The 12,917-nt window shown below is 37.4% G+C and overlaps 2 protein-coding genes across 4 annotated transcripts in view; both read left to right on the top strand.

Moving 5' to 3' along the window:
• Window positions 1-5,175, top strand: part of LOC145502520 (receptor-type tyrosine-protein phosphatase epsilon-like) — a 47,373-nt gene extending 42,198 nt beyond the window's left edge. For all 3 annotated transcript variants that reach the window (XM_081481829.1, XM_081481830.1, XM_081481831.1), the window contains 7 exons: window positions 630-723; window positions 1,481-1,557; window positions 1,813-1,947; window positions 2,077-2,205; window positions 2,342-2,520; window positions 3,064-3,199; window positions 3,593-5,175. In XM_081481829.1, the coding sequence (XP_081337955.1) occupies window positions 630-723; window positions 1,481-1,557; window positions 1,813-1,947; window positions 2,077-2,205; window positions 2,342-2,520; window positions 3,064-3,199; window positions 3,593-3,664 (822 nt within the window). In that variant the 3' untranslated portion in view covers window positions 3,665-5,175. The remainder of the gene's footprint in view (window positions 1-629; window positions 724-1,480; window positions 1,558-1,812; window positions 1,948-2,076; window positions 2,206-2,341; window positions 2,521-3,063; window positions 3,200-3,592) is intronic.
• A 180-nt stretch (window positions 5,176-5,355) lies between these two features.
• The window catches only part of LOC145502530 (glutathione S-transferase Mu 1-like), a 15,022-nt gene continuing 7,460 nt past the window's right edge, over window positions 5,356-12,917 (top strand). The window contains exons 1-7 of the mRNA XM_081481852.1: window positions 5,356-5,712; window positions 5,881-5,956; window positions 8,096-8,160; window positions 9,803-9,850; window positions 9,965-9,998; window positions 10,593-10,642; window positions 12,126-12,176. Of these exons, the coding sequence (XP_081337978.1) occupies window positions 5,677-5,712; window positions 5,881-5,956; window positions 8,096-8,160; window positions 9,803-9,850; window positions 9,965-9,998; window positions 10,593-10,642; window positions 12,126-12,176 (360 nt within the window). The 5' untranslated portion in view covers window positions 5,356-5,676. The remainder of the gene's footprint in view (window positions 5,713-5,880; window positions 5,957-8,095; window positions 8,161-9,802; window positions 9,851-9,964; window positions 9,999-10,592; window positions 10,643-12,125; window positions 12,177-12,917) is intronic.

Raw genomic sequence — 12,917 nt, 5'->3', positions numbered from 1 at the left:
TTTACAGCAGAGCAGTGTACCATGTCCCGTTTGAAAGGACGCAAAAAGTACTTCTAGAAAAAAAAATGTTGCCTTCATGGAGACTAATATTTCTTTTACGAAAAGTTCACTCAGCAAGACTTAGGAAAAAAGGTTACCCGATACGCCTATACGCGCCTAGTTCGGTCAAATGGAAATTTTTTAAGCCCCTAATATATTTATGCCCATTTCTTCATACACGCGCGGACTACTAGGGTGCCTCCGCAGGCTCTCCGGCTCTGGGGCCCCTTCTCGAAGATCCCGAAACGTTTTCACACCCGGAAAGCCATAGCAAAATCTAAAATCTTATGATTACAGAGCTGTTCTTTACACATATTCTTAATATGAACAGAGGTTCTCTTCTTTCAAGAAATTTCACGCGTACTCACCTCTTTGTTTTTAGATACAGATTAACTAATACTGGCTTTGCGGGCCCGAAAAGTTTCCGGGGCTTTCGAGAAACGGGCCCCTGGTTGGGGGGATGTGGGGGCAATATTGAATAAAGTAATAGTTGCATTTAAATTACAACATAAACTAAGGTTGTAACACTTGATAAATTATAATAGTTATTAAAATTAACACTTATGAAGTATTATCCTTTCTCTTTTCAGAACTTGAATGCGATTCAAGTGAGACACTACAACTTAAAACAAGCTAAACGTGGTTGCAACATAGGAAAGAATCGATCAGTGGATTATATTCCCGGTAGAACTATAAACATGTGATTAAGCAAGAAATCATTTAGGAGATTTAGTTTAAAAGTTGTAAATAGTAAACAAAACTCAACTTAGCACCGAGGAAGGGCTAGGCCCGAAACTTCTGCTAAAAAAATTGAGTTTAATTTGGCACTGAATTATTACTACTTACAACTTCTGAACTGTTTACTGTGCCACGCAGCTACTGGTCCGTTTGGATTACAAATATTTATTTCAATCATTTAGTTTTCCCATTATACTGGTCTGTTCATTCATGTGGCGGTCCATTGATTTGTGGATTTAATTCCAGGTAGAACTATAAACATGTGATTAAGCAAGCAATCATTTAGGATATTTAGTTTAAATTTTGTAAATAGTAAACAAAACTCAACTTAGTACCGAGGAAGGGCTAGGCCCGAAACGTCGGCTAAAAATATTGTGTTTAATGTGCCACTGAATTATTACTACTTACAACTTCTGAACTGTTTACTGTGCTACTGGTCCTTTTGGATTACAAATATTTATTTCAATCTTGTAGTTTTCCCATTATACCGGTCTGTTCATTCATGTGGCGGTCCATTGATCTGTCCAGCGGTCCGTCAATCAGTCGGTTAGTCAGTAAGTTGGTCCGTGCATAACTCCGCTTGTCAGCCAATAAGGTAGACAATAAGGTATTCATTTATAAAGATTAAATTGCTTAGAAGCGTTTTATTGTTTAATACTTAATTGATGATAAGTTTTTCCATTATGTGTTCATCCATTTTAAGCTGACAGTGCCAGGGTGGAACTGTATCCTCGCCCAAGAGAGGAGGGGTCGGATTATATCAATGCTACGTACCTTGCGGTAAGAATTGGGCCTTCTTTACTTGATAACTACATGGAATTCTGTCTCAAATTTGCCCTTCGATTATACTTTGTGTATACTGTCAGTCTGTGTTTAGCTATCTCCAATTTGTTAAGTTACCAGGGTTCTCTCCTGTCAATTTCTGTTAAGTTGATCAGCAAATTGTGCGTTATTTCCAAACCGTAGAACCGTAGATTGTCAAATTCTGGGAACGGTTAGTCTATAATAGCACTCGGCGTTTTCTTTCTTATTTAGGGATTCTGGAAGTCCCAAGCTTACATAGCTACTCAGTATCCTTTAGAAGAGACTACACAAGACTTTTGGAGGATGGTTTGGCAGGAAAACTGTCGTTCACTTGTCATGCTGCTTAGTAAAGCGGAGCTAGAACAGGTAATACCTTCCCCCGGCAGAGGGCTCACTGTCACATTATGATCTGTTCTCTTTCTCAAACAAGCATCGTAATCTATGTACTACATTCTCATCCAACCAGCTTCAACTAAAACGTTTTTTTTCTTTCAGGATTACTATCATAGTTATCTTCCACGTGCGTATGAAACATGCAGGTTCGGTGATTATGAAGTAACAATAGATTCCGAGAATACCCGTGGTGATATTGTGGTCAAAGAGCTAAGAATGGTCTCCATAAAGGTACACCATCTACAATTATACGTTGTGTCCTGTGCAACTACAGACTTAGTGAAAGTAGTGTTAATTGGAACCCTGTAGGTAAGCAAATATTTTAGAAGAAGTCCATTCAAATCTGACTTGTTATATTTGTTATAAGGACCCAAGTGAGTACAGAAATCTACAACATTTTCATTTTCTTCACTGGCCTGAAGATGGAGCTCCGTGGTCCGGTCAAACCATTCTGCAGCTTATCTGTAAAGTGGACAGCTGGGAGAAAGAAGTGCAGGTTCACGCTAAGCCCTATGAGGTTATTGGTCCAATTGTAGTGCACTGCAAGTAAGTTAGATTGGTTGCTTTGCGCGTTGTTTGAACGCACTGTTAAATGAAAATTATTTTAAGTAGAAATCTTCCATGAGGAGACTGCAAAATTGGGTGGAGTGTCTCATTATGTGAGACATTGATGTATCCTCTATATGTAAACAGACGCCGTCCTTAAGGTGGCACTCAGCTGTGAGTGAATGAGATTGTCTCATTATGTCCATACAAGCACAGTGCACAAAGGAGACAGTACTATAAGTAGATATTTACCGTAACTAGACGCCTCCCAGAAGCCGTCAACTCCAATAGGAAACACCAGACACCTAAATAAGCAAACATACACAATGATAGCTGTTGAAAACCGTGGTTATTTTTCTGTCACCTTCAAACGTATATCTCCATGTTAAGCTGCTCATTAGTTACCTACCCATTTTGTCGATTAAGTTGTGAATGTGTTTGTGGTCACAGTGTTGTTGCTTAATCACCTTCCTTTTTAGTTCAGTTCAACAACATTCATGTGAAACGCTCGATATAAACAGTTATGGTTATTGTTCTTCACAGTTATGGAGTTGGGCGCACAGGTGTCTACTGTCTGCTGCACACAATGTTCCATCAGATAAGACGTGAGAAAAGTGTTTCCATCTATCAAACAGCTCGCCTCTACAATCATCAGAGACCGCATTGCATATTAACCAAGGTTTGTAATGCCAACTTACTAGACGGAACAGGCGGATTGGTGTTTGATATTTTTGCTGTATAGCGGGATCGGGAGTTAGTAGCGGTGAGGGTCTCCCGTTACGTTTCTTGCCAAGAAAATGTCCAAAATGTTTCGCTTGTCCCAAGGCCTTGTAGCAATTGATTTTGACAATTTACTTAGGAGAGAAACTTATCAGTTGTAGGCACATGGAAATTAAGTTGAATTAATGTACCTGAAATCTTCTTGTTGTTTTATACTGATGGTGCAGTTCTACAGAAATCTGTTGAATTCGCGACAATTATCACACTGATCGCGGTTGGCGTGATTACTTAGCAGTAACTGCTACTTTATTGACAAGGGTAATGAAAAACCCATGTTTTTTCTTTTGTAAAGGAGCAGTACGAGTTCTGTTACGATACACTGGTGGAATATATTGAAGCAGACTGCTCGCTACATCTTGTGTGATCAGATACCAGACGTCACTGAATACATCCCAGAGCACTGGGATCAAAAGTGGCATTAAAAGTGACGCAAGGATTAACAGCTCGTGTCACCTCTCGTCAGTTTTCACGAACTTCATCATAGTTGTTGCATAATGAACCAAGTATTGTCCTTTGCAGTCCTTGTCTCTTCATGCAGTCTTTCCGTGAAATTTAAGTGAAGTAGTTGTTAGGTTTTGTCCCGTAAATAGAAAGGCGTATGAACCTTTCAAGGCCTAGTTGTGATTATCATATAATTTCTCCTTAATTTCGATTTTTTTATAACCAACGGAGAGGTAGCAAGACTATACAAAATCGTCAACTACAGGTGTAGGAGCTGATAACTTAGAAAATGTGGTCTCTAAAAGTACAGTAAGGTGATAGTCTTTACGTATAACTACTAGCGATCATCAAGGAAAATTGTTATTATAAACATAGGGCTGAATGGTTGATCTTTCTTTAGATTGTAGTTTAACTTGAAATTGGATAAGTAGAATATTTGCGTCAAGCAACGCTTTGCTCTCCGTAGTTTGTAAAACAGAACAATCTCTGATGCAATTTGAGGATTAGGTGAGCCTGTGATTGAGGTTTCTTGGCCATCGTAGTTGCTAGGTAACAACTTCGGCTGGAAGCAGCACAGATAGTGGACTATCCTCGTAAGTTATTCGTTTTTATTTTGATAGGTACAAATTGATCAGACCCTTTCTGGGCTTTTTGTACGAGCAGTGTCACTGCGGATGAACTTGTTTCAGTTAACGCAGACACTGCGTTTTAAAAATTTTGCCTGCGTAACAATATAGAGTAATAAGAAATGTCTTTCAAGAAGCATTTGATGGAAAATATTATTCAAGATTAGCATAAAATTGGAGTGTTCAATAGTATTAGTAAGAGCGTTAGCTGAAAGCTGGAATATAATTTTGATAATACAAAGATGATGATAATCTATAACGATAAATAGTGATTGTAGTTTATGGTTTGAACTGCTGTTGAATAGTCTTGATCTTCTTTACGCCACATCGTTCTGTTTTATTAATTGTAAAGTATATTTTGAAGTTAGTTTCTTGGCTACTATGATTGATCTGTTTGCTGTCAAATTTGCTCGTTGTTTCAGTAATGTTTATTCATTTCAGACAGCTTTACTGACATCTTTCGGTTGGTTTTCCAAATATCTCTATCAAGCAAAGGGCAATGGGCTAAATCGTGGAGGAAAGAAAACTAATTGGTCGAATTACATACAGCTGCGATAAAATTGGTACCTTGTCAGTTTTGCCTGTGTTTCATACTTGGGAAATTAGGCATCTCATGTTGCAATCAATTGTTAAATTTCGTTTTCTAGTTATTTTTATTTGTCGTAGGGTACAGTTAGTATTTGGCATAAAAGTGTAGCATTATTACGGTCATGATTGACCACTAATACTGTAAAATTGTGTAAATAATTTGACAATGGTTTACTATTGTCTGCTTAGTGACTGAATAAAATTATCTCAACATTGTAAAGTATTATGGGAAGTCTGGTTGACCCGCGGAGCTGCCCATGGGATTCGGGGAGAGGGGGGAGGCTTTTCTACTCACTGTTCTCTGGGTTAGGTATATTTCACAAGGTGTTGCAAGCAGTGATCCCCGTAAATCTCAGTCATATACTAATGCAGCGGATGCGTACTACCCCCCCCCCCCGCCTCTTCCCCCGCCTTCCCCCGATAGATTTTTCAAGGTTAGGAATGCTAGTCTAACATTTCCCCCGGATTAGACAAGTCAGCACCAAATTGGAACAGAACTTGTGAGCAAACTATTCTTTCAGTACCTGCTTTGAGTATTCCATAAGACTTTCATTTCCGACCGTATTAATTCCCAACTAGTCAGGGCCTGGGAAGGGGTCGGGGGTGGTGTGAGTAGAATCAAACTTGTAACCAGACTCTCGTGAGAAAAACGACGACCTTGTTGGAGTGAAGTGACGAGTAGACGTTTTGCTACGCAACAAAATATCGATTTTCTTCGGTGATGGCGCCAATTCTTGCGTACTGGGACATTCGAGGGGTGAGTTGATTCAAGGCTTGGTTTCTCTACTTGGTTTGTCTAAAACCCCTGGATAGATTCCACGTGTCGATCGTATGTGAGCCCGGTACGAACCCTTGAAGTCTTCGCGTTTATTCAAGTGGTATGAGAGCTTTTAATTATAATTTGTTTTTGCGTTCTATTTAATAGCTTGCTGAACCGATTCGCCTTTTACTTAACTACACTGAGACAGAGTTTAAGGATGAGCGGTATGAAATTGGTGACGGTAAGGAGTGAGGTTGTTTAACACAAGCCCAGCATGCAAGATTCACTTGTCTCGCAACGATTTGACCATGTTTAATTTGCATGAAATGTCAGCGGGTGCAGTGCCAAAACTTGCGAAAAACATTGCATTCATACCGTAATGAAGTTCCTGCAATGCTGCAAGGGACAGTTTATAGGAGGAAACGTTGTCCTTGGTATAGGTATTGGGTATATATTGGGGTACTTAAGGTCATTCCACTGAAATAGAACCTGCACTGAGATTTTTGTGAAACTTTGCCTATTGATTGTTTATATTACAGGAACTTAAATTTTGAAATAAAAATGAGGGGTCCCCATGTTCGTTCAGGAGCAACAGCACCTTGTTTATACCCAAATAAATCCTTATAATAGCACCATGATTGTGGTCACGATTGCTTGCTAAATTCACGTTTCCGACTATTGCTTTTTGTTCTACACTGAGAACTGGTCCATATTTATTTTACACAAAGAAATTTATTACTCAATTCAAAACAGCAGAAAAAAATGATAGGTCACCATAGTCGTTTGCGAGAAAATGACAATTTACCTCTATGGCGAGGTCCAGCTGTAAAGAAAAAGCCGCCATTTTTTAATGCACGCGCGCTAATCACGCATGAAATTATGCACAGTAGGGATGCGCAATGCAATACTGGGGAATAACCGCAACAATTATTCCACCACAGGCAGCCCAAGCTCACGAGCCGAGGAGTTATAATTTTTTTTATCTTTTTTTGTTACTTTTTTGCAAACCTTCAGCGAAATGAGACATGTATGGCCGACATATACTATTACATAATGACCGTGGTTGAATACGCAAAAATCACTCTCGTCTTGCAGCATATGGAGGTGTCATTGGTTGTTGACAAATCAATGCTAATCGATGCTGACTACCCCAGTCGGGCTAATTATAGTTATCCAATGTACTATGCGAACCGTGAACCGTGAAGCAATCTCAAAATAAATGTTTTCTTAGGAAAGGCATGGTGGACGGAATTGCATAGTGAGTGAACTGATGATCTCTTCTTTGATTTTACTGAGGAACAGAGTTGGCAGGGTTATTTTCAGTGGGTTTATTCGCTTCGAGTGGTGGGCACTCCTGAAATGAGTGTCCAGCCTTTTTTTATTTTTGCAGTGGAAGCCCACACAACAATAACTCACTGAAATCATGTCAGATCTACATCTATATCCACATCTAAATTTATTTTAAAAGTTGGTAAAATGATTAAGACATTGCACCAGCTGAATTATAAAAGTTTGTCATAAAATATATAAATAAATAAATAAATAACTAAATAAATTAACTCTGATAATACATATATAAAAATGTACCAGCCTGAGGAGCTGGCAAACAACAAAGAATACAACAGAGCAACAGGGTAAGTAGATTTTGTCCACAACATATATAACAACAACAATATCAATATCTACATGTACAATATCATAGAGGTCATAGGTTTGAATATCGTTCAGGCCTGAATTTTTTTCAGACTATAATTTCACAGCTGCTTAAATCATGTATATAACTGCAATGATCGTCTAATATGTCTTCACTTTGAATGTGTGATGAACCTTGGTGAAAGGTGACTTGTTTGGGGGGGGGGGGATGAGGGGAGAGGAGTTGGGTAGGGTAGGGTTAGGGTTAACCCTTCCACTCGAGACAACTCTTCCCCACATTGACAGGTATTCAAAATCCTACACATTATAACCATAACACATTAATGAACAGAAGATAGCATTGTATTGCGCAAATGTAGGATACACTTAGTTTTTTCTAACTCTTATACTTAATTTTGTTTGGTTAAGTCTCATTCTGTTCATAACTTCTGTTTGTCAGTGCAAAGGATGATATGAAAGATATTACATGCTTAAGTATGGGCAATAGGATATAAGGAGTGTCTTCTAATTGTACATATTGGAGTAATGATGTAACTATTATGGCTTCCTGACCATGTCACCCAGACAAAAAGTAAATTAGCATTATATGATTGTTGATTTTTTTATTGATTTTTGAGAAGTTCAACAAACATATTTGAAAAGTATTTGCTGGACAATGTTGTTCTTGAAAGGTGTGAAAATACCTTTTGATCTTGGCACTAAATTTGTGCTTACTACTTTAATTAAGGTCCTGATTATAAGGCAGAATCCTGGACTTCAGTCAAGTACACTTTGGGGCTGGATTTCCCTAACGTAAGTGGCTACTGTTATCATACCTATAGGTAGCAGTTACATGTACAAGGTACATGTAGTTGTGCAAGTTTTTACTGTCTGCTCAAGTGCTGGTAGGTACAGCATTATTTGCAACAACCATACAGCAACTTACGGTGGCTCCATAGGGTAATCATTTATGGCGTTGCGCAGACAAGTTATGTTTTGAATGCCGTTTTTGCATTCGCTTTCACACCTAGTCGTCTCTAAGTAATGATTACATGGTGTTTTGCTATCATCTCTGTTAAAATTTTGGGATTTATTCTTAAATTATAAATGCCCAAACAAAAGTGTTTTTTACTGTTTTTATGGCTTTACTTGTGATTTTCATGAATTTCCTTTGGTGAAATCTTCCAAAATTTTTACATCACATTGCTTCCAGCGGGATACGAATTTTAAATATGAAAAAAGTAGGCTTTGTAAAGGCAGTTTTTTCAGTATTTTCAAATTTATGTCTTTTACTGCTGAAAAATCTGGTCTTATAGATTTCCCTGAAAAACAAGCTCCGACTAAAGTAAAATATTTGCTACCAATCTGCTAAATTTTATGGAATTTCACCAAAGAAAACGCGAGAAAATTCACTGTCAGTTTTGCTTTTTGTGCTCATGCTGACGTAATAAAATATTGAAAAACACTGACGTTTTCCTTTGAGCGCACACAGATTACTTCCTCAGCGCTCGCGCGATCGTAAAACTATAGGGAGCCACCTTAAATCAGGGCTGTAGCTTAAGTAACAGGCAAACTGAGGTACTTGCCTCAGTCATTTTTTTGGTCTACTTGAGTCGTCATAAACAACCTTATAACCATGGAAATTGCCTCAGTCATTTTTTCATGGATGTTGCCTCAGTAATAATGTTTCTGGCGTAATTAAAGGCCTTGTAAATGGATGTTTCAGCAAGCCATCAGTTGCTTTATACAGCGTTTCCAAGTTACTATAAACAGGGGCGTAGCCAGGATTTTTCAAAGGGGGGGGTCACACTGTGTCAAAGTGAGGGTACTCACCAGATTGTTATGTCATTTTCACCACCTGTTGTGGGCTGTTTGCTTAAAAAAACGCTTACAAAAGGGGGGTCACAGGCACCCCAGGAGCCCCCTGGCTACGCCCCTGCTAAAAAGGATTACTGTTATCTAGGTATTAAATTATAAAGTGCGTCCTGGTTTGATGTATTAATTGTTCAATCTTTAGATACAATCATGTTAAATAATGGAGCACTCAATAAGATTTAACCTTCTTTATTATATGGCTAGCTCCGTGAACGGGCAAGATGAATCAAATCCTGCGCTGTGATTGGCTACCCGAACAGGCAAGATGGAGCTATCTTGCCTGCTTGGGACTACCCACCGTGTCCCACAAGAAATGTCCCCGAAAGCCACATAATAAATCCTTTATTGACCAAGCTTGTTCGGTCAAGATGGCTGGATATTGGTCTGGTTCTTTTTTTGCGAGTTTATGGACCTCGACTCCATCTCAGTCCATAAACACACAAAAAAAGAACTTGGCCAATATCCAGCCATCTTGACCTCACACTTAGTCAATAACCCATACATATAACATAGTGAGCTGTACTTGAAGGAGATGATTGTCTGGATTGTTAATTTGTTTATCTTCGATATTCATTGACAGCTTCCTTATTACATTGATGGGGATGTCAAGATAACTCAAAGTAATGCAGTAAGTGATAATCTCCTGTAACATTATGTTTTGAGATAGATGAGTAATACTAAGAGAGACCTCAGATTAGTATTGATCTGATATCATTAATGCTTTTGTTTTTGAACTTTCCAGATAATGCGTCATATTGCAAGAAAACATGACTTGTGTAAGTGTCTCAATCAATGTGTTGTCTCTTGTGTAATCTGGGACCATAGTGAATGGCTTGAGTTAAGACAACTGGATAGAGCTGCTGCATCTGTATGTCAACATTTTCCTCTAGGATAGTAGAGTCTGTAGACCCTTTTCATAAATGGCTGCCAATTATAAATTCTTTTGTAACTATTAAAATAAGCCTTACTAACCTTGTTTTTAGGTTGATAGATATTCAAAAGAATTTTTTCTCTCAAACGAGGGTAGAGAGGCTAACTTAAATGCGTATAAAAGTTTTTTTAATTCGCAGCTATTTATGAAAAGGGTCTATTAGACATGTCTTTTTGTTCACCCAATGGAGGTTTCTCAAGAAATGGGGGGTATGTACTAACAATTCATAATAATTACTTTTACTGAGGGGGTATCTTGAAGTGAAAAAAGAATAAAAAGTAGGTGTTTATAATTTCTTTTTTAAATTTTACATTGCAGTGTAATCCTCAATATCCACAATTATTTTAAAAGCGTGTTTGTTGAAGGTTTGACTTGAAAACATTTATTGCAAAAATATGAATTGCCATAGTATTACTAATGATTGTTTATGTCTAACTAGTTGGCTCAACTGAGGAACAGAATATAAGAATGGATGTTGCAGAAAATCAGGTGACAATTCTAATGTTTTTAGCCACCCAATCAAAAAACCATTGAGAGCGCTGCTGGTTGAACTGGTTGAAATACATCTTTTTCTTAACCATTCAGTCGCAAACTCTCTTCACTGAATGTGAAGTTATATACATCAGAAAAAAATGTGCAATTGTATTTGTGTTTGTGGAAAAGGGATGGCACCATGGTGAAAGCACTTGCCTCCCATTGGTCGATGTGGCCCAGGTCCTCGGCCCAGGTTTGATTCTGGCCTGGTGCCATATGTGGGTTGCATATGTTGTTGATTCTTGCCTTGTTCCAAGGGTTTTTTCTCTGGGTTCTCCAGTTTTCCTTCCTCCACAAAAACCAACATCTCTAAATCCCTAGACCAGGATGGAAGACCTGCATGAAAACCAGCTAAGGTTGATGTGGCTTCCTCTCCAAATATTGTACAACTCTATCCTGCGTGGAACATTTAATCCAATTAGAGTCTAAGTATGACCTCTGTCATCAACATCGTGTTAGCATACAACATTTTGAAACTTATTATATGAAAAACACTGTATCATACAGAGGATCCATTGTTTGGAATCTTTTAGAACCATCCACTGTCAGCACTAGAGGTGATGCTAAACTAAAAAGGGCAAAAAAGTCTCCCGCCCTCAGAAACTTGAACTTAAGTGAAGAGTCACCGCAAATGGGTCCCCAAATTGACAGCGATTTCATCTTTTATTGATTTTATTCATATCTTTTTTGCATTTTTTAATTTTTTATTGTCCTTTTAACATTTTTTACACAGTGCCATAAGCTATATTAGCTTTAAAACCCACCATGTTTGAATAAAAGATGTTGTTGTTATTTTATTATTATCATTATCATTATTATTAGTATTATTATTATTATTACTATTAAATAAATAAATATTGTTTTACGTGTTGTTTTTTTTCAACTACTTAGTTTGTATTTCCGTAATCAGTGAACTTGCTGGTGCATCTTGACAAATTTTATATGTTGTACATTGTTGTTACTGCTGGTGATCCTTTGTGAGAATTTTGAAATTCTTAAGAAATATGTGGACGCAAGCTTAAGAGTGTACATTTTGGAAAGCTCATGATTTGAATTAGAAAAAAACGATATTTAACACTCAAACAGACGCTATTCGTGCAAAACATTTTATTATACATTTCCATGATTGATTTACATTGAATATGTATTTATTCACACTTTCATTTCTGTGTATATATTATATGTAACTTAGGTTAATAATATTATTGTTTTATATTCAACAATAATGTTGGCATGAGGTCATTGAAATGTCATGTACCATTTTTATCATTAATTTTTCTTTTAAAATGTTTATAAAAGTCGATCCTTATAAGAACTTGTTTTTGATTTGTTTTGCTTGATGTGTGTCAAAAAATAACCAGCTGTCTGCTTGAAAATTATGTGAACAGTGATACAATTTCCAATTATATTAATAAATGAATATTCTCTGTATTCATAGCTTATGGATGTTCGTAACAAGTTTGTTGGACTTTGCTATAATCCAGACTTCGTAAGTGTGTCATGCTCTTGAGTATGCAGTCATTGTGACCATATTTCTTCCTTTAGATCAAAGGCCAGTGTTACACTATTTTAGGAAAGGGTGTTTAGAACACAAAGCAGTATATTGAGCTCTTTCCTGCACAGATCTCACTTGAAATAAGCTTGATTTGTGAACTTATGTCCTTCTTTAACTTGAAATGTGCATATAATGGCCACTGTTTGACTCAGATTATTGTCCAGTTCCTAACTCTAGCACTTTGGTCACTTTTGTTGCTCAAAAAGGGAAATCACTAAATCTTCAGAATGTATTTTGTTAGTCTCTCAATTAATAAATTATCTTATTTTGATCTGGACATAAACTGTTGCCTTATGTACCACCAGGTTTAAATGGTTGAGTTATTTTTGATACCCAGAAGCATTAAGCTATGTTTGTAATCGTTATAATAATGATTATAGCTATTATTAATAATGTTGTTGGAGCTGTCCTTAATTTTGCCACTCTTGTAAACAACTAGTTCCCCAGTACGACTGTCCTCTACCCTGCAAGCAGTTGGTTTCCCCTACTAAATGAGAGAGAAACCACTGCGAACAACTGTCTGCTTTTCTACCAAGCATGCACAAGTTTGTTGTTAGCCCCATGTGATGTATTTGACATCAGTTCCATTTGTTCGCTAACAGTGTTTGTACAACATTGGTCAAAAAAAAGCAAAAGAGCACTCCAGACCTTCGTCACAGTATTATCAAGTTTGTA

This window comes from Orbicella franksi, chromosome 11 (assembly GCF_964199315.1).
Source record: "Orbicella franksi chromosome 11, jaOrbFran1.1, whole genome shotgun sequence".
Classification (NCBI taxonomy): domain Eukaryota; kingdom Metazoa; phylum Cnidaria; class Anthozoa; order Scleractinia; family Merulinidae; genus Orbicella; species Orbicella franksi.
Note: the sequence above shows the minus strand (reverse complement) of the source record. Positions and strands in the feature narration are given on the sequence as shown.